This window comes from Carassius carassius, chromosome 1 (assembly GCF_963082965.1).
Source record: "Carassius carassius chromosome 1, fCarCar2.1, whole genome shotgun sequence".
In the NCBI taxonomy this organism is placed as follows: domain Eukaryota; kingdom Metazoa; phylum Chordata; class Actinopteri; order Cypriniformes; family Cyprinidae; genus Carassius; species Carassius carassius.
In genome coordinates this window covers 35,159,093-35,182,016 of record NC_081755.1, presented here as the reverse complement: position 1 = coordinate 35,182,016, position 22,924 = coordinate 35,159,093, and the positions used below count along the sequence as shown (strand labels likewise).

The window sequence follows — 22,924 nt, the reverse complement described above, 5'->3', positions numbered from 1 at the left end:
GAAATAAACCAAAATGTAAATGCATCTTTAAAGTGGATATAACACACACAGTTACTGCTAATCTCATGTGCATCCTATAGAGTAGTATTGCATCTTTCATATCTCCGAAGAGTCTTTAGTTTTATTAGATTTATAAAAGCCAGTTACAGCTTTACGTTTCTTTTAGAAAGCAGTGGAGCTCCTGGAGGCGTGCTGTGGGCAGAGCTAAAGAGTCACAAGCATGCAAAGCTTTTGTGTAGCAATTGTCTGCAAGCTGTGACATCGATTTAAATAAAACGGGAACAAAAACTTTATTGACTTAAATTAACTAGGGCTCAAAATCAGATCCAGCCATATATATTTGATCCAGAATCAGATCCCAAAGCCTTCCATAACCTGAATAAAGCACATTGATGGACGAGCTCTTGCTCTGGCTATGGTTGATGTGTGTGCACACTCTTCCTACAGAAGTGCCCATTACAAGCAATCCCACTCTTTATGACGTCAAAAAAAAAAAAAAAAAAACATTGAAGGAGTGTCTGTGCCAAAAAAAAAAAAAAACAGTTTGTCATGCGTCCAACTCATTTTTTACCACTTTCATGATTTGCATGAGAATCTAACTCTTTATTAGTGTAAATAAGTTAGAATGCATGAAATAGCACATCTCCTTTAAATTAAACGGTCTAATACCTGCTATATATCGGTAATCGGCCATCCTGTTCTCTAATATAAATATATATGACATCAGCCATTTAAAAAAATGCATATCTGTATTGTTTCTGTACACTTGCTGTGTACTGAATATAAACTTCCATACTATACAGTAAGCGATAATATGAATAGAGTAGTATGACCAAATTCATAGTATTCAAAAAACAAAAGTACCCGGATAGAGTGCTCACTCGATGGACATTGTACTGTCCCGATTGAATGAAAATAGGGTCAAAGCTTGACCTTGGGATTTCAACTGGAGATCATTTAAATGAAGATCCTGATTATTTTACCCAGGCCTATGAATAGTGCTATTTGTGCATCATGCAAAGTTGTTCCACATAAGTCGCTTCACATTTGTGCTATCTTCAAAGGTAGCTATCTATGCAGGCTTTAAAAAGCAAGGCAGCTCACTAGGTTTTGGAAAGAAGCTTAAAGCACATTTCCGTAGCCACAATGAAATTGAGCTAGCAATGGCTTGTGCCAGTCAGAGTGTGACAGTAATCACTGCTCCGGCGACAACACTGCACCTTTCTGCTGCTTTTAATGACCTGTGTGCGTTTAATTTTGCAGGTAGAGTCTGAAAATTAAGGCCCAGCTTGCAGAGAGACTGATTGGCCTAATGGTTTTGACACGGTGAGTCATCCACGTTTATTAGGCATGGTTTTAATGATCCTCCACAGGGCACGATATCTCTGCACAATAATATTCCTACCAACACGAGAGACTCACTTACCAGCCTGCTAATTCAACTAAACATAACAAGGCAAGGAATGCTTTATTCGAACTCTGCGATGAGCGGAGAGCGTCCATGTTAAATCATGTTTCTGGAGAATGGGGTAATAAATGTGCAATGTGACCTGTCCAAGACAACTGGGACGGGGCTGAAAGACTTCAAATTGTACAAGAGACAATCTTCTTCCACTTGTGGCGTCGCATGCCCCCTCCTCTTTCCCGCTCGCTGTTAGCTACTTATTACTGTTGTCTCAGCAGGGTCCAATAACTATTCTTGTTTGTTTAACTCGGCTACTTCTGCTCTGGTCTTTTCCATTAAATGGAGTCTTTTCAAACGACAGCACACTTCAGAAGACGGGTAGAGGGGTTGTGCAGCAGCTGATAGGCGGCCACTTCCTCAAGAACCACAGGGGCTCTTGAATATCTCTCAGGGGCTGAATAGTCTTTGCAATCCTGAGGGGTTCAGGTTTACATCACTCCAGGAGAATATCTTTTGTTTTCCTTCCAGAAGTGTCATGCCCATTCAAACTGAGTGCCCCTTCGGAAGTAGATTATTGCAATGCAGTTTCCAAGAAAAAAAATCATATTGTATTGTATTGTTTGTATCTTCAGTAATTAAATCATTTAAAAAAAATACAGTAATTTAAAAAGTACAGTAAATACAGTGAAATATAAAATACCTTTTTTCAATTTGGAATATATTTTAACATTTTTGTAATTTATTCTTGTGATGTCAAAGCTGAATTTTCAGCATCATTACTCATTACTCTTCAGTGTCACATGATCCTTCAGAAATCATTATAATATGCTGATTTGAAGCTCAAGAAACATTTATTTTTATTGTTGAAATGTTGAAAACTTTGAACTGCTAACATACTTTTTTATTACTTTTCTTTTTTCCAGGATTCTATGATTACCAGAAAGTTCTAAAGAGCAGCATTCATTATTATGTTTTAACATTATAAATGCCTTTACTGACATCTACGTAGCAATCACATTATTATTTACTGAATAAAAGTAATAAATAATAAAAAATAAAATAAGATATCTTACCGGCCCCAAACTTTTTAACTGCTGTATATGTAAATGTATTTACTTTCATGCATCAGAAAAAAAATAGTCATACATATTTGGAAAGAAATTGCATTTACAAGCCAGAATGATCAATTTTAAGTGATGGTTCACCCCAAAAGTATAAAATTGTTTAGATAAGTAATTCATAATTTATTCACCTTCATGTCATTCCACACCTGTATGACTTTCTTTTCTGTTCTGTACAAAATAAATATTACATTTTGAAGTTTAATTTAGATTTTTCAGCTGTATTTGAAATAATAAAGGTCATGTATGTAAGGACATGAGGGTGACATAATTTATTTTCTTTAATTTTGGTTACTTACCCTTTTAAATATTTCTAAAACGATTATAAAAACACCAGTCATGCATGAGAAACTGACCAAATTTGACCTGAAATTCACTAGTTTGATGGGTTGCAAACTGCTAACTCACCCCAGCACAGCCAAAGTGCTTTGACAGAGGAATGACAATATTCATCTAAAGTGGGCTGCGCTCCCTATTTGTAATTCATTTAGACCATCTTGTCTTTTGGTTGCCAAAGACAGAGCTCATAAATATTTGGGCTTACTGCACATGACAGCAGAACCATGAAAGTGAACACATTTTGTGTGGGGGGTAAATCCTAAAAGGGCAAATGTTGGGGCGATAAACATTTTCCCGAAACCATAAGATCCTGATCTGAAGGATGAGGAGCATTCTGCTACTTATGGGAGGGATTCAGAGCCAGCTGGTACGTACAGTCCAACAGCAGCCAATGCTGATGCTGTGATTGCTGTGAAAGCACTTTTTTTCTGACACACATCGAATGGCCTTCATCTCATGGCTATTCTTCAGAGTCAACATGCTTGATTTAGTTTTCCATGAAAAGGAGGAAGCTGTCTGTGCAAGCCAGCCCCTTCTCCAGAGAGAGGTCTTCTCAGGCGTGGGCCAACATTGAGTTTAATGGACTTATTTGGCTTGTTAACACTCGGCGATGCCCGTATTCACGCAGAGGTGAAGTCGACACACACTCACACACACATCAATATTCAGTTCCAGCACTCCCTGATCCCTTGCCACTATCCCTAATAAAATACATATCATACAAGAGCTCAGGAACAGCGCTGGACATCTACATGAAATGTGCCAAAAACTGTTCCACATGAGTGGATGCAAGCGAGTAAACAACCAGGGCTTTAGGGAGATAACGGCACTTAATAACAGGGGAGGAACACGGCTTTTTCAGCAGGCTTCCTAATCACAATACACCAGGAGATCGCAGAAACACAAGACGGATAGCTCATAAAAACAGGGAAACAGCCATAACTATTGTTCGGCGGTGAGCTTATGAAACCCCGCAGGTGGACATGCTGCAGATATTGAAGACACTTACTCATTGCCAAAGCCATAATAATTCTAGCGGTGACTTTTGTGGACGGGCCGGTGTAGGTGCTGCTTTGAGGAGCTATGGCGATACTATTAAGCTCGAAGTACATTAACACAAACCCCCTAGAGGCCAGCACAATCAGTGCTTGCCCAAGGAGTGTGAAAGTCTGTCTGACACCGCAAAGGACCTTGGGACTGCTGGACTTATATTGTTGTTAGTGTCAGCCAAAGCTCAGTATTTAGATGTGTGGGCTTCAGCTACTGGCACTTGTACAGTACAGTACATCCCAGGGGTTGAAACTAGAAGCATAACTTACATTTTTATATGAAGGTCACATAAAAACTATCACAGAAAGTTTTTACAAGTGCTTTCTTATAGATTTGATTGTTCTGCTCATGTCCCTAACCTAGTTGTGAAGTTTTGATAAAACAGAGGTCTTTATTTTGTCGTACATCTAAGTGAAACAAATAAATAAATAAATAAATGTAGGGCGGGACTTTGTTTTATCCATCAGCTGTCGATTGGATGAAGGCAGATCTGAATGTGAGCTTGCAATCTTCTGTAAGAAAGTGACTTGGAAAAAATGACCTGCAGATACGGCACTAGAGAGAAGTCTGTCGTTTCACTGGAAGGTCGAGTGTGTGTGTGTGTGTGTGTGTGTGTGTGTGTGTGTGTGTGAAAAACAGGAAGAAACAGCTAATCAGTTTCTCAGCCTTAATAATTTGATAAGCTTATAATTATTTTCATGGCTCATAATCAATAAACGGATAAAATTAAAATGATATACTATATATATTAACACACACACACAAAAAATAAAGCACTAAAAATTAGTAAATTTAGGCATCCCAACAAAAACAAATATTCATGAAAGTTTTTCTAAAAATTACATTTAACAGTATAAAATTATTTAAAGATTAACTTTAAGTAAGCGTTTGATGACAAAGGTAATCAACGTGTAAAATGGTGTAAACAAGCCATCAATGTAAAATAATACAATAATACATTGTATTACCTGTTTAACACCGTAAAGCTGCTTTGACACAATCTGTATTGTTAAAAAAGTACTATATAAATAAAGATGACTTGACTAAATTCGCTTGGCTGATACTAATAACTTAAAAAGTCTTTATACTGTTTATCAGCTGATAATTTATATGGAATCAATATCACACAAGTTTTTATTTTATTTTTTAGAACACAGTAACAAGTAGTAACTTGCAGTGATGAAGTCTAATAGAAACAGTGTCTTATGAGCAGCATTCAAACTATGCAAAAAGTGTGAAAAATATTGATTAATGCATTCAAACACTTAGCCTTTATGATTGACAACAAAGTGACAATACTAGTGGCAGAGCAAATGGGCCGCACACACAAAGACGGATTGCCAGCAACACATTCTCAGAAGCCCTGTTATCACCTAAATCAACACTCATTGAAAAGTGTTTGCACAAACAGATTTTTCAGGCCCGCTTTCTCTTGGCACCCTGTCCCTCTTGTCGATATAGTACAGTCTCTTACTTTATTCCACCCTCTCCCTTTCACAGTAACCAATATGAAATCCATCCTAGCCCTGGCACTTTATCTCAAGCTAATGTGGGCCACTCAGTATCTCTGGCAGGTCTGTATGAATATGTGTGTGTATTTATGTACTGTATACAGCAGGCACGTGTCCAAATAAGAAGTGTTTTGGGTCAGCAGAGGGCCTGACGACATCCATAAAACTATATCACGCTCCTTAGTGAATGTCTTTCGAATAACAGCACATATAAAATATAGAGTCCCTCCTCCTTGTTGAAAACCCAGTTATGGGTGACCAATCTTTGATCAGGGATGTCTAGCTTTTGAGACTAATTAACCCAAAGCTAAGACTAGTTAACCCTAAAACGAATTTTCATAAAATCTGGCACAGCCCCGTATGTATCCACAGGACTCGGGCCGGCCGTGTTATCTCTGGTCGCTGAGCCTCTGAGATGGGGAGGAGACACGGGGAGCTATTTTTGCAAGCTTAACCAATGCTGTTAGAGGATCTATCAAGAGTAATTTGCCTCACAAAGGTCATCGCAGCCAGGGGGCAGAGGCAGTATCACAGGCAGGAGCCTGGAACAGCAGTGACTCACTATGGTCCACATTCTCCTGCCGGCTTCACAGGACGCCATGTACCCACCACATCAAATCAACACACTGTCATGGAGGGATAAACTACCATCAATACGCTATTGATTTTGCATGGCATTAGATATTAATACACCAGTTGTGCTCTTTTGCAGTTTGTCACAGTGCATGGTTGGTACGCTGTAATTTTAGTAATTCCTTGCACTCAAAAAACAGTGAGGTCCTCGAGTCCTCGCATATACATACTAGATAATACACTGGAATAGACAATATGTCACTAAATGAGCATACGAACGTTTTCACAAACAAATCAGGATTCATCAATAACTTTCATACTGAAATTTATTCTAAATTTACCAAGAAAATGTAGGAGCAACTGAAACCACATGCATCTAATAAAGTTTAGACTTTGGAATAATTCATATTTTATGTTTTTGAAAGAAGTCTCTTATATGCTGGCAAATACTGAATTTATTTGATCCAAAATATATATATTAAAAAAAACATAATTTTGTGAAATATTAATATTTTGTGAAATGTGATTTATTTCTAAAGCTGAATTTTCAGTAGTCATTACCCCAGTCCTCAGTGTCACATGATCAATCAGAAAATATTATAATATGCTGAAATGGTGCACAATTATTAATACATTTTCTTATTATTATTAATGTTGAATTTTAATTATTTGCATTTTTTTCCACATAGAATAATCTACACAAATACTAATGAATGAGACCCAATGATCTATGGAATAAACGATTCTGATTGGTCATTCGGCAGTCAGATATTTCTTAGTATTTGCCATTGTCCATCTCTTATTTATATTGCTTCGTTAATTGAAATGAATTAAAGCACAAGTTCAATTTCCAAATAATTTCAACTCTAATCAATATTTAATATTGATTTATTTGGTGGGTATAGCTGTGTTATAAGTTGGATAATGTAAAGTTGGTTGGCCATTATCACAAAAAATAGACCCCAGCTCGAGGCAGAGTACATTATCACATGTATACTTCACCAGAAAGAATAGGCTGCTAACTTGTCGTCATTTAAAATCAGGAAGTCTCTTCACATTCCCCCATAAGTCTTTCCACAAAGACGTATAGGAGCTCATGTCATTGGCACTTAATGAAAATGGTGAAAGCATATCTGACTGTTATACTGACTGGGCTTTAACACAAAGAAACATTCATTATTAAGTTCTTCTGCTCATTCAATTTGCCACCAAGAAAAAAAAAAACATTCTGCTAGCGTATAGATAAAAAGTGTATTTCAACAATGTACTGCAAAGTGCTGACAAGTTTCTTCCATTACCACTGCCATAATAAATGAAGTCCACTATAGCCGTGTGTATTAGCCCAACCTTTTGTTCCCAGTCTAACAGCCCTCACTCGCACCTTCAGTGCACATTAAAAAGGCAAAAAACATGGGCCGCATTCCTGTGAAGTGTCCCAAGTGGCAGTGTAAGTGCTTATGAAGTAGTATGTTCACATCCCAATGAGCCAGTCACACTGTCCGTTTAACAATATGTGCACTCATGCATGTGCATCTCTCCATGCATGTTTGACACATGTTTGAGGAGCTGTGTGATGGCCGTTTCTGTTTCTCCAAAGCTTACGTGAACAAGGGGAGGAGGAGGAAGATGGAAAGCAGGGTTGAGGATGGGGGAAGGTATGGAGATAGAGCAGTGGGCCTATCTCGCAGGCGGGAGCGGCTGGTTTCCAAGGAGATGTGTGTGCGTGATGAGAGTGTATGAGACAGGCTTTGCTTGGGTGCACACTTGGAAGGAAGAGTCCCTCTTCATCACTCCCTGCTTTGCCTCTCTCTCCCCCTCCTTACCTCAGTTCCCAGGTCATCATTTACCCTGAGCACGGCCAAACCGTTCCCATGAGGTCCACCTGCACTTGAGGACGTACTGCATTAATCTTACACCTCCATTCAGCATATGAACCCGTGTTAAATTCCACCGGAGCGGTCAATTATTACCACGTACATAACCGCTAATGCGTCTCCCTATGATGACATGCAACGCAACACGCCATATATTTAACCCTCATCTTCTGTTTGGGAGGCCTTGAGGCCAATTTAATAGTGTGAAAATTATACTTCATATTAAAGGATCGGGCCGATACTTCATGCCTTTTCCTAATCTTCTGAGAATTGATTATGAACACAATTTTAACTTAGGCTTCAAAAATTCTCCTCTGAAAAATCTTACATCATTTCTGTTTGGGTCTCACAGACCCAAGATATAAAACAAGATTAACTGTAATGGATTTCCACATGCTCAATTCTCTGACACTGTACAAATAAACTCCTGCCAGCTGTTTATTTGATTTGTTTTGATATATATTTCTTTATTAGAATTACTGGAATTAATAAAAGTCACATATCTAAAAGTGCATGTCTACTTTATGATAAAACAGATGGTTAAAGCTCCAAAATGATCTGCTGACTGGGTTTTTCATTAGATTAGAGGAGCATATTAAAATAATTCTAAAAGGTTCATTTTGAAATTACTGTTATTATTCAATAACAGTAAGATTTTTTAAGTTGCACGTCTCTTATGCTTACTGCATTCATTTAATGAAAAATAAAGTAAAAACAATAATACTTAGAAATATTATTACAGTTTAAAACTCTTTTCTACTTTAATGTATTTTAAAATGTAGTTTGTGATGGTAAAGCTGAATTTTCGTCTTCAGTGTCGCATGATCTTTCAGAAATTATTATAATATGCTAATATGCTCAAGAAACATTTCTTATAACCTCTTACTAGCATTTTTACAAATTTTTATTTTTTTGAAAACACTGATATTTGATATTTTTAGGCATCTTAGATCAATAAAAAGTTCAAAAGAACAAAAAACATTTTTTTTGTTTGTAACATACATTTCAAATTTACCATCACGATCAATGTCTTTCTGAAAAAGCAAAAGTAAAAACAAATCTTACTGAGCCTTTTACTTTTGAACAGTAGTGTAAATCATGGCGTCTTTGTAACCCCATACATAAAAAACCATAAAGGATAATCTGGAAAAGAACAGGGCTAATAAAGACATGCCTTTTGGTAACTGTGTTTCAATGAAAAATTTGAGCAGTGAATCACATTCTCATGCTGATTCAAATCATTCATATGAATTGTAATGGTCTGATATGATGTTTGCTTTAAACACATGACTGTACCATTTAAACTGTAATTATGTGGTAAGAACCATGATCTTAAGCGGCCCATCAAATCCAAGTCACAATTTATTTCACAGCTTTTCCAGGAAGTCTCGATCAGTGCTGCTGTTTAGACCTCCTGCAGAGACACAGCCATTTACATATTGGCACACAGAGCTGTCCTTGAACTCCCCCAGAGGGTTTAACACACCTGGCTGCTGGACATGTAAGGAGGCTGAAGACAAAAGTAGTTTGACTTGACAGACTATTGAAAACATGAACACAAACTTACACTCCTTCTCTAACACTAATGTTTGCACACATGTCTATTCAATAATAAGCACTGGCACACCTGTACAGTTTTCTTCCTCAGGGCAAACAGCTCTCTTCTGATGCTTAAACCTTAAATTTATTATGAATCTTAACTATGAAAAGTAATAGTTCACGGCACGCAAAAAACTCAAAAGTTCTGTCATCATTTACTCATGTCATTCCAAACATGTATGTATATTTTCTTTATGGAACATAAAAAATAAGATATTTTGAGAAATGTCTCGGTTTTTTTTTTTTTTTTTTTTGCAAGTCAATGAAAGTCCATAGGGTCTGAAAAGGGCTGCAGAGAAACTTTGAATTCATGGACAAAAACAAAATTGTTCTTGATGATATCTTTTGTGTGTGTGTGTTCAGTTAAAAAATTACTTGAGGGTGTGTAAATGATAACAGAATTTACATTTTTTGGTGAACTATCATTTCAAACACAAGACCAATAATCACAGAGAGGCCCAATCTCTTCAAGAACAATACTGTAAGTCAGCGTGTATAAAGGAAAATATTTTAAAAGTCAATTTGAATTGGTTTCACAACCCCTTTCATCTTCATAATTCAACACATTTCTGATCGAGAAAGACTATTTGATGAGGGGTAAAACTTGATTTTATCAACTGAGAATTAATTGGATTGTGAAAAGACATTATCAAATAGGTTGCATGGCCCGACGTCATCAAAACAGGAAAGTTGTTTCCATTAAGAGTAAGTAATGATATTTTAATTCAAGACTACAAAGGCCAATATTTTTTTTTACGATGAGATAAGACCAGAAATGTGAAAGTAGAGAGAAGAGGGCTGAAGAGCAGCACACTCTTGAAGGTTATATTCAGAGAGCAGTCATGTAGTCTTGTCCAGCAAAAGGCCTCATTATTACCTTCCTCAAAGATTTATGTACAGACAGGCCTAGAACATGACTCAGGGTGATAGGTTTCTAGGTTTTGATGGATCAATCCCTCATTGATATTAAGCAAATAAATCATGAGAATCTTTTTGAGATTTAAAGTGGATCAAATATGGCTGTGGGTATCTGTGCACTGAGTGACAGTGACATACACTTCAATTAAATTAATACTGAAAAGTCAATCACTGGATTTGTGTAATCTGCCATGGCCACATCTATTGGACTGCGCCCATCCCTTTCAATTAAAGATGAGGATCTTCCCATCACACTGCAGTCATGTCACCTCTCTGCGTTCCCTGGGGCAGGAGATTAATCAAAGTTTGAAAAGACATTATGAAGTACATTATTTCGCTCCCAGTCAAGCAGTGTCAGGGCTGCCCAAACCTAAACTGCCTGGAATTAAAATGAATCCATCCAGAGGACAAAGGCAAGGAAAGAGAAGATAAGGAGGAAAACAGAGGAAGAGGATAAGCAAAAGGAACAAACCATCATCATACAGTATGTTGGGGGTATATGGTGTACATTTGAATAACAGGGTATGTTTTAAAATCCACAGGGTGTTTTGTTGAGCTCACTGTAGTTGTGTAAGGCTGGAGGCTTCTTGTTTGAATTGACTTTGATTTCTCCTCAAAAAGCCTTTTAAAGCTGTTTTGTGTGAGAGGTGAGACAACAGTCTGTTCAGAGCATCTTGACTGACATAACGGACGGGCTGATTACAGCTTTATGAGTGAATACACTGCACCCCAAAAATAAATATTTTCATCATTTTAAGGCTTCTACATTCTTTCCTTTATGTAAGGGACAGATTTATTTATGTTATCTGTATTGGTAACATTATTGCAATGACACTAACAGCATTAGCCGATAATTCTGTTCGGTGTCAACAGCTTGTAATACTGAGACATTTATACTTCACAGAACAGAGTGCTTTTATTGAACTGCAATATACGGTAATCAATATGATTGCCCATCTTATTTTGAATTGACAACTGAGTAGGCTAATTATACAATTTAGCCCTGATCTATTGGTTATATGACAGCTGCAAACATCATGCTGCCTATGTAAAAGACTCGATTTGTGAAAAAAATCATTTAAACCATTAGGACTGAACTAAATACTATAGTATAAAAATACATTCTGTTGATAGACTAAGATTAGTAGTGCTTTCAATGTGCCACATTAAATAATCCTCAGCTAGGATAGAATGAACACAAGTGTATAGGCTTGTGTTACAAATAAAGGTTCTTTACTGGCATCAATGGTTCCACAAAGAACCTTTACCATCCATGGAACCTTTACATTCCACAAAATGTTCCGTACAGTGGAAAAAGGTTCTTTAGATTATTCAAATGTTCTTCACACTAAGAAAAAAAAAAACATGGTTCTTTTAAGAACTTGTCAACAAGGTATAGATAGATAGATAGATAGATAGATAGATAGATAGATAGATAGATAGATAGATAGATAGATAGATAGATAGATAGATAGATAGATAGATAGATAGATATGAAAGCACATAAGTTGGACCCCTTAGACTTTCCGAGGCACACGAACTCTCTTGCTTACCTTCTAGGCAGCAGGTTCTCCACAGTCCGGAGTGGGTCATGACTTCCTCATTCTTCCCTCTCGTCTCGTTCTCGTTATTACTTTTGGCCCGGCACACTCCTCGTGAGTACAGCCAGTAGTCCGTTCCCACAGCGATAGTCATCAGGCTGAACGCGGCGAACGCGCCCACTGTGGTGATCAGCATTTGGACTCCTCTGTCACACATCAACATTTTGCCTCATTTCAGGATGGGGAGTCAAAACAGGGTTCTTAGCGTGTCTCCTAAAACCTCCTAACCTGCCTGGTGAGCGGACTCCATGCTCCGACCGACTTCAGAAGCCCATACCATTATTATGTGCTGATTTGTGTTGTGTCGAGACTGTTGCAGTCGCTGTTGCTGCTTCTCAAGTTCAGTAAGAAACCTCACAGTGTTTCTCATCAGCACCACAGCATTCTGCAAGGCAGCAAACTAAACGAATGACAATATGTTTCCCCTGTGACTTCACAAGAACATATTTGTTTCCCGAAGACGGCAATAAACCAGTGTTTTTGCACAGAGAGTATTTTTCAAAAATACTGTCCTTTGTTAATCCAGCGGAAAATACCTTCGTTCAACGGATGCATCCGGCATTTTTCTCTTAAACACAAGAGAGGAGTAAAATATCCCACTTCATGATCAGCTTGTGTCTTTCCAAAATTCCCCTTCAAATCTGGCGAATCTAAAGCAAATTTCATTTGATTATATGTGGAGCAGCATGTTAAGAAAGCACCTATCAAGAACTGATCCTTTAAATGAACAGAATCCCAGCGCTTGTGATTGCTGTCAACGGTGATGCTGGTCTCCGCAAATGTGTCTTACAGCAATGACAGCTCCCACGTTCCTCGCGAATCCGCTCGTTTGAAACTCCGCCCACAGAGGGAGCGGAGCGGCGCGCGCGGGCTGCTCTGCGCGGTGCGCGCTGCTGAATGGACGAAGCCTCGCGTCTGTTCATCTCTGAGTTTCTCCCCGCACAGCGCCCCTGGCTCAACCAATGTGCTACTTAAGGCCTTCATATGCAAAGATATGGGAAAGAAGCGATGCATGAAAAATTGGACCCTGGAGAACAGGAACGTCCTTACAGAGCCACAGACATTTTCGATACCTTCACATGGGCAATTCCGGAGAGTTTTATACATCACTAAATTCATAGCTATGTTGATGACAGTACAATCAAAAGTTGCACTTTTTTATTGATCTGGTTTTTGAATTGGGTCAGTATTGGAACCAAAAAAAAATAAACAAAAAGAAAATAAATAAATAAATAAAATTCAGATTCTGTTGTTCTAAAGATAATCCAGCCCTGCAGCGCGAAATATAGCCTGCAGCAACTAGCAAATGAACCTTTTCTTGGTTCTTTTTTAGTGAATAAGTAAACATGCTTGACCAACATGCTCCAATTTTTAGAGAAATTACTCTTATGTGCCGACTATTTTAGTGAATCGATGAAAAACGCTGAATTTAATCGGTGACTGACTCACTTGACCGCATCAAAACCAAAAACTGTTGCCATATTATGCCGTTAGATTTACATTTACACTACAAATATATACTAAAAATAGAAAAGCTTTTCCTTTTCGTTTTTGAAAAGTTTTGCAAACAGATGACAATGCTGTCAAAATTATACCGTTCTCATGAATTGGCGAAAATGACTAACGACATTGTACATAATACATGCCAGACCAGTAGTTGGCGATGTCACTTTAAACATACACACCTTTACAAAAAGACAATAATGGTATCATTTAAAAAAAACTTGCAATTTTTTCAAAGCCGTTTTCAAAAGATTGTGTTTTCAGGCCCCCAATGCATTTGTCATGATGGGCCTATATAACGCATTAAAAGCGTCTATGTGTCATCAAATAGCCCCCTTAAATAGCTAGGCTACTCTTCATACTTACCTTTAAAACAAACATTTCTCCCTCAAATGTATTAAATGAGTGGTTAAGAAAGATAAATCATTAAGAAGATTTATAAGAATTGGAATTGTATCCATTTAGTATTGGTCAATGAGGTGTTTTTTTTTCAAGGAGGGTGATTAATATTCATTCAATTTTAGTTGCAAATTAAACATTGCTGCAGATTTGTTATATATTTGCTGACAATTATGCTCACAGAGATGTTGTCCCATCTGATATCAACAAGCTTTAATAAACAACACATTATAATCACTCAAAGCACCAACACTACAACAGTCAATTTCCTAAATCTACCAAACAAATCACAGAATGTCATTATCAGAGTACAACCATTATAATAATTTATATGTGAATGGAGAACCCTATCCCATCCAACACCTACTCATCTATGATGAAGAAGTCCATTTCCCACTCCTTCATTATGACAGATGCAGCCTCAGTCTCCCCAGTCTTGAGGTAATTCAGTATAATTTGGATTTCATCAATATTTTGCTTTGGACATTTCTCTTTAGCAAGCAGGCTTCATGCAATGGAATATTAAAGCTGATTGGCTTGAACAGTTTATCTTTGACAATGATTAGTCCATTATATACAGTATAATGATTGTATATATTTATTTGGAAGCAGGAGAATTTAGGCCTCCATTATGCCTTTTTGGCAATATGGTATATGAAAAAAAAAGACGTTGCATCATTTGAATATCCATTCTGATTGGATATGTGCAATGATTAAAACCATCCTGGGCTACCTACTGCCTAAAAGAAAATCAATATTCATATATTTCATACAAAATATATTGCAGATGAGTCATGTGTCCCATAGACAACAGAGTACAGCACAGATGCTGTATTTTTGTAGGCCAAAACCTGGAAACGAGTTGAAATTTTAGCAGTTCTATTTCCAGTGGTCTAAGGTCAATGTGTTTTTAATGGATTTTAACCTGAAATAAAGTCTAGAATTAATACAAGCTCAAAATATTTTCAAGTTTTATTCTAAGAGATAAAATACATAAGAAACACCCCTTTGTGATTTTCTTATAGCTTAATTTGTCTTTAAAAAAGTGTTTTTTTTTAACAAATGTCTAAATGGGACTATAGTGGTTTTGGGGGATATTTAACATCATGATGCCAAACAGGAAAACTCACCCACACTTCACAGCCTCTTTGTGTTTGTAATTGCACTCCTTGAAACCTTTCTAGCTCAAACTATGAGGATTTCTTTTAAATAAAGACTGAAAGAGCTTCCAGAAGTGATGGTGGCATTGAAGTCATGCGACTGTGATATAGTTTATAGACTATGTTTAGCCTCTGACAACTCTATTTGGGCTTCAAAATTCATAAAGTTGTTCACATGTGAAGAATATTATAATGAACAAAACGGATAAGAATCCTAAACTTTTGTTGGTCACAGAGCTTCTTTTCTGAGATAATCTGAAAGCCAATGGAAAAATCCTATTGGGTTTTTGTCGAGGAAAGCAGAGTGCAAATAATAAGTTCAAAAGTATGTGATCACTGCAGTGTGCTATAAAAAGATTGGCCTAATCCTACAAATTGATGTTTTGACTAAACAGCTTTATTACTTGCAAATGTAACATTTTAAGCAAATTTTTTTTTTTTAATACAATTCTTAAAGGGACAATAAGTAACTTTTTAGGTATTTTATTATCTAAAATCAATATTTTTATTCATAAATATGCCCTCAATGGTGTACAAATACCTATGCCAATGTTTAAACTAATCCTCGTAAATGAAGAATTTATTATCTTTATATACATGGGACGGGTAGGTTGATGGAGGCTTCCATGTAGAGGTCTTCTCGGGTCCTAAAAACTGTACCCGACCCGAATCGACCCGAATCACTACTTACCCGAACCCGACATGCATACATTATTTATTTTTAAAGAAAAACCCGACCCGAGACAGACCCGATAAAATTAGACCCGAGTCCGACCCGACCTGACGGCATTTCCTTTAGAACCCGACTGGACCCGAACGTAAACGGCATTTACATGTGCACAGCCTGCAACCATGCGTTTCTCAAAAATGCACTTAACATAGACGCGGCAGTAGGAGTAGCCTACGCGCTGAAGTGCTGAAATGTCAATCACACATGTAACCCATTACGTCCTTTAAAAGTTGGCATAATGTTATTTACCGGACCATACGATGATTAACATTAGAACCACCACAGGATAAAATTTACCGATGGCTGTTTCTCAAATATAACTTTTCAGATTACAGAATAACAGATTTTCAATAAAATATACAAAGTCTCCCAGTCATTGATTTTGACTAAACACCGATGACGACCCTGGATGTTTCTGTTCTACATATTCGTTTTCCCTCACCTTTTTCGCAATGTCTGTTATCGCCTCCATGCTTTTCTGACAGTGTCGCGTATTTTTCAAATTGATTGACAGGCCTGGCTTAACGACAATTCAAATACCGGTACTTGCATTTAGTCAAACATCCATCCACATGATGGCGCACTAGTTCTTGGCAAAGGGAGGGGGGTTGGTTAATGTGGAACTGAGTAAATAAATGCGTTGCGAGGCAACCGTGCTTATAGCCCGTTGCACGTAGAAGCGCTGATTTGCTCTCACACTTAGAAAAAATGAGAGAACGGTGTCATAGTTGTTTTAAATAATGCAATTTTGTTAAATGCCCAACATAGTTTAAAAGAATTCGGGTCTTCTCGGGTCCATTTGGAAAAGGCATATTTATTTTAAATTACCCGAGACCACTAATACCGAATCCGACCCGTGTCCGAGGTACTCGTTGGAGTTTTGGACCCGAACCCGCTCGGGTCTCGGGTCGGACCTCGGGTTTTCGGATCCAAGTGGACCCGTGAAGACCTCTACTTCCATGTAGTTCCGCCATCTTGCAAAACTATAATAGCAGAGAGGGACAAAAAGTACTAAGCCAACGCGTTTTCGGTCAGAGCCAGAAACGCAGGTGCAGAGCAGTGAGAGGCGCTTGAAACTGCACCGGCAAGTTTAAAAGTCTGGATTGCATTCTTATTATGGACCATACATATGCCGCGCCACAGGAGAAGAAAACATCGCCGCCAAAACGAAGTGCTATTAGAAGACATCCTGTCAAAGCTTTTTGGTACATATCGCCTACCGTAGATGCAATGCGCATTTGAAAAAGCGAGGCGCTGGAGAGCAAAATTAGTTTGAATGCAAAATACAATTTCACCACTAGATGGGAGTAATTCCTACTTACAGTCCCTTTAATTAATTCATTTTTACACTGTAGCAAAAATAAGCAAGGCCATGCTTAAGTGAAGTTAAGGTCCGGACCCATTTTTTTGCACATTATTTTAAGTTGTGAAATAAATGGACAGATGAGAAATGCATGTGTGACACCTAATGTGCCACATCACCTCCTGCACTGTGTGAAGATCAGATCAAAGTCTTCCTCCCACCACAGCTCTGTTACATGCTTTCTCATCTTCACTACACCTAAATATAGCCTGGAAATTACATTTCTGTTCACTTGGTCCTTGCGATGCATGCAAAACACGCTAGTGTGTTTCCTGCCCTTTTCATCAAGACGATGAACAAGCGGGAAGCACCTTTATCCCTCAGCCTGCTTTTCCTGCTTTCCTCCGACGGAGCCAGCGTAAGCATTGAGGATGAAGTTATGCTATGAATAATGCTTTATAATTCAAATGCTCAGCTACATATCTCTAGAAGGATAATGACAGATGGTACAAACCGAAAGAGTGTCGTCTAAATCATTGCCGTGACACAAGACTTAGTTTCTTTCCCACTGACACAGCTTTGTGCTGTTCATAACATATTCAAATCAATAATACAATTCTGAAATCAATGTGGATGACATTCTAGTAAAAAAAAGATAATTCTTTAAAGCTATTAAAGTAGTGTGAACTCCACCCGAAGAACACTGCAATAACAAGACATCAAGCTTTTGAGATGAATCCATTTATTCACCACATGCCATTTCCTGTGAAGTGATTACGATAACCCCTCTGTTCACATGCCTCTTTAACCTCTCATTCACAGTGGTTCCCCACAGAGGCACTGGGCTTGATTGATCTGGCACTGTATGAATGGCCGTGAATGAGCTCCAGATTGTCTTTAAATGGGGATGTGGGGTTTTATGTTAGAGGGACCAGCGCCATGAAGGTCAGTTCACATAGCTGTGTCATTTGCTGATGGAGCTGGAATGCAGTGAGAAGCACAAGGATTCTGTTCCTTCAGCAAGAAAGCTAATGGCCGAAATAAAATTTTTTCAGAGAAACTGACAGCAGAGACATTTCCCCACATGCACACTTTGACTTTTGGCAGATTTCCTTATTTTTGCCATCACTAAATTAAAAGCTGTAAATGAGACAAAGATTTCCGGAGTATGTTTTACAAGAAAACACTATTTCTTTCAGTCTTTCTACTTCAAAATGTTGTGTTTAATTCAATGCATTACATTGTGTTTCTTTGTAATCATTTGTTTAAATTCACTAGCAATTTTTTGAGTAAAAAATGGTTACAACATAAATCTTAAACTTTATTTTATTTTATTTTTTTTCAGTGTTGTTTGTAGGTTGTATATTTTATTTTCTGGGTACCTTACATTATGTTTTCTTTGTAATGTTGATTACGCCCAACTAGGGTTAAAAAAGAACAGCTAAAATATTTCTTAACATCAATAACAATGACAATAAAATACATGATGAATTAATTTATTAATGTACACAAACACGCTGTGTGGTTTCTGGATTATTTAGCTGTTGTTTTTCATTGTATATCTGAGACAAACAGTACAAGTTATCGTGTCACTCGCAGCATGATATAAAGCCTTCGTCTATGTAAAATGCCATCTCATCAAAATGAATATCCATTGTGATTGTGTTTCTGACAGTAGCGAGTCTCTAATATTGTGGTTTTAATAGTCCTTCTCCTTTCAACACTTTCTTATGGGATGCAATGCATTTTAATTATCAAAGACTTCGGCTTCAGAATGCATACTCCGTCACGTCTAACAGTAATCACAGCCAGCTAACACGACGGCGAGTCCTAGTGCAAGACAGTCGCAGTGGACAAAACACCCAATCTGGACAGCAAGGACAACAAGAATTTCCATGCTCTCCGAACAGGTGGCAACAACACCTGCTTCCAATCTTTATAGGGATTGGTCACATTTAGCAGCTGCATAGAAATAAGCTCTGATGCATTCAAAGGCAGGTTGTACTATAAAGGGGAAATAATAAAGAACGAACAGACAAACCCATGCAGCAACCCGTGCCGTCCAAGGCATATGCATGACGAGTAGAGTATGATGACTTCTCCATTAGACCTTGCCTATGATCTTGGGCATTGTTCCACGGCATCTAATGCCATTAGACAGGAAAAGAAAACCTTACAAACAGTTAAGCTGACAGAATCTGAATGAAAGTGGATGAATAAAAGATAAATATCCACATGAACGGATAGACACAGAGGGCAAAGCCGGCAGCCCCTCTCTCATCATAAAGTCTGTGTTGGAGAGGCAGCCCTTGCTGACAGTCTTATCTTATTGAGAGTCTCATTAGCATAGAAATTACTTCAGGCAGAGGCAAAGAAGCAGGACCCAGCACAGGTAACTCTCAACTCTCTCTTTCCATTAGTATGGAGAGAAACAGAAGATGTGAGGGGAGGAAAAGTTGAGTAAAAAGACACAAATGAAGACTGGCTGAGGGCAATGAGAAGGAGCAGAGGGAAGGGGAAAAGGAACAGAAAAGCAAAATACAATGTCATTTGGATAACCAAGCTATTCCTGCTCTCTTTTGATGTTTTCGCATAAAGACTGCAGCCAGCGACTAGTTCTGTGAAAGTAGTTCTAAGGGAGAAGTTCCACAGAAAGACAGAAGGCATTTTGTCAAAATAATTGTAAAGTCAGCACGAAATTTTAAACCAAAAAAAGTTATTTCCATGTTGTCCACACAACTTTGGTATTTTTTAGTAAATAACAGAAAACTGCTTTTTTGGAAATGCACCCTAAATGTCATTAATATATATATATATATATATATATATATATATATATATATATATATATATATATAAAGTCATCTTATAATTTACAGTGAAAAACTAAACTGGCATTCCCAGAATTCCCTGTGTGATTTATTTTAGTGGCTAATTTAGTGTTTTGCATGTCACAACATTTCAGCAATAATTTTTTTCCCTTTATGTGAATGAGATCTAGAACAGCCTTTTTAAAAGATTTGCATTTTGTCTACGAAAGGTAAGGTAAGGTCTTAAATTAGAATTTTATTCAAACATAAATGGATTAATAGTTGGCATATCATTACTTTCTAAATTCCCTATAGGCATTGAACCCATGACTGTGGCACTGCTAGCATCATGCTGTACAGTATCAAATGAAAAGGTCAAATTAGTTTTTGGAGTGCTGAATTTTCAATTGATTGAATGCAACTAGTTTTTTTTTTTTTTTTTGTCACCTAATTTATTCAGCCAATAAAATTAGTCGTACTAGACATGGAGCCCCATACATATGAGGTTGATTGTGGTGATGAACACCTTCTTAACCTAGAGTTTATGAAGACTCCATGCTATTACCAGACAGGCCAGTCCACATCCGGTTTGCCAGAGGAATGAATAGAGAGAAGCTCAGTTTAAAGCAAACGCTCTACAGAGGCACTTTGAAGATCTCCGCCGAGAACAGCAGTACCCATTCCAATTAGTGCCCCAAAATGGACTCTGTAATGAACATAAACAAACCAGTTTAAAAAGTGCTGTTAGCCTTAATATTTACTGTAACGTGATAATTAATAAGGAAAGACAAAAAACTGCTTTGTGTTTATCTTGGTAATTATTTTTAGAACCCTGGGGGAAGGTGCCTGTGTCAGGATCCTTCATTAATTCCGCGCTGTGGCTTGTAAAGTAGTTTTAGTCACTGCAGAGTGAACATGATAAATAAAGCCACAGGTAGCAGTGAGGTAAAGCCCTGCGGATGAGCCTGCGCTCGCTGAAAGCTCTGGAATGCAGCCTCTGCTCACCCACACAATAAAAGACCTTAAGAATCGCTTCAGTCTGCGAGCAGAGAGAACAAGGGGGACCGGAGACAAATTTTGTCGCACAGCGCTGCACCGTGTAAACACTTTATGTAAGATGTTAAATAGAGCTTCGGTTCAGAAAGACTCTAACCTTCATTAAGGTCAAACATCCACAAAACAGAGCTAAATTTGCATTTACATCGAAAAATGCAGCGTTCACACAGCTTTAGGACAACAGTTTGCCTCGGTCTTGGGCGGGCTCAACCGAGGCACTGAGCCCACTGCAATTATGGATATTAACCATGGAGTCTGTCATCATTTGTGAAGTGCATTGACCCTGGACTAAACAAACATGCCCTAGTATTGCTCAAATTCATCCTTGTCAACTGCAATAGATGATGTTTCTGACCAGCCTCTGGTGCAGTGGAGCATCGCAGGCCAGGCCACAGGAGGACTGCACCACTGTTCATTTTAACTGCAGAAGAAAAAGCATTGTGTTAAGAGAAACAATACAAAGCACTGATGTACCTATTTAATCTAGTATATATTATATAACATCTAAAGAGGCTTCAGGGCCCAACCACAATAATTATGTATGTAGTAACAGATTATTTAGCTCAAAACTTGTGTCCAAGCCTCATTCCTTAACCCTCAAAGAGCAAAACACTGAAACTGATGATGCATTTTTAACATTAAAATGCATTTTATATAAAAAAAAATAGTGTTTATTTTTGCATCCTTAAATGTAAAATGTTTATGTACAGTATGAAAACATTTGAAAGGTTTTTAGGAAGTTACCACCAATAAAAAAATAAATGATAAATGTATACTTATTTTGGCTTTGAAAAAATGAATGGGTAAGCTTAAAGTTCAGTATGTTCCCATCTTTCCACAGGACACTGAAGATCATTCAGAATATTTCATCTACGATTTACTAAATGGCATCTGTTGTGTGAAAAGCATTCAGGGCCCATGAAATCACAATATTCTGTCTTTTATTAATTATTGTATTCATATTAAACCAAGAACTTCAAAGAAAGGAAAGAAACAGAAACAAACACAAATGAAGATAGTTTGCTACTTGCTATTGAGCTGTAAGTGTTATAAAGCCAAATGTTAGATATATTGAAAATTTGGGATCACCATCTACTCAACTATACCCCAACATTACAAGCCTGCAGCTTTCAGCCAAGAGGTCAGTCTGTAATGTTTAGATCTTAGTCTTTAGTCAGGTTAGACACCACATTAAAGTGAACTCAGATAAAAAAAAGTGAGGCAGTGATTGATAGACTTACAGTCTTTACAATGGCACGCACTAAAGGTTTTAGGTAATGTAATTTTCACCAGCTTACAATTTTAAAAAAACATTTTCCGGGGTTTTGTCCACTGATTTCTTTTTTCTCAAAGATTTTTTGTCAGCTGAACAGTCTGTATATTGTTAAACAACAGTACATTACATTTGCATTTACATTTAGTCACTTAGCAGACACTTTTATCCGAACAAATGAGGACAATGGAAGCAATAACAATCAACAAAAGAGCAATAATATACAAGTGCTATAACAAGTCTCAGTTAGCTTAATGCAGTACACGTAGCAAGGGCTTTTAAATAATAAAATAAATAAAAAGAAAACAGATAGAATAGAAAAAGAATAAAGCAAGCTAATGTTAGAGGTCTTTTGTGCTTTTGTTAATTGTATAATAAATGAAAAGAAAACAGATCGAATACAAAAAGATTAGAATGCTAGTAAGATTTTTTAAGAATAATTAAGAATAGAATTAGAATAGTGAGTGCTAAAGTTAGAGGGTAAAATAAAGATGGAAGAGATGGGTTTTTAGCCGATTCAGTACAATCCATTGAATGCACTGCACTTCTGTTACTCACCCAGACTGGAGTCTATTGGACAAATTTCTTGCACTATGCAAATTTGCAAGACTCCAAACCTAAAAATTGGTAACTTTGATTCAAATTTTGTTTTTTCATTGGGCCTTTCTAAAAGTCCACTGTTCCATGGTTGCAATATTC

The 22,924-nt window shown here is 37.4% G+C and overlaps 1 protein-coding gene across 1 annotated transcript in view; it reads right to left on the bottom strand.

Moving 5' to 3' along the window:
• The window catches only part of LOC132147864 (voltage-dependent calcium channel gamma-3 subunit-like), a 37,974-nt gene extending 25,622 nt beyond the window's left edge, over window positions 1-12,352 (bottom strand). Inside the window, exon 1 of the mRNA XM_059557113.1 lies at window positions 11,944-12,352. Within this exon, the coding sequence (XP_059413096.1) occupies window positions 11,944-12,154 (211 nt within the window). The 5' untranslated portion in view covers window positions 12,155-12,352. The remainder of the gene's footprint in view (window positions 1-11,943) is intronic.
• Between the last annotated feature and the right edge of the window lie 10,572 nt (window positions 12,353-22,924).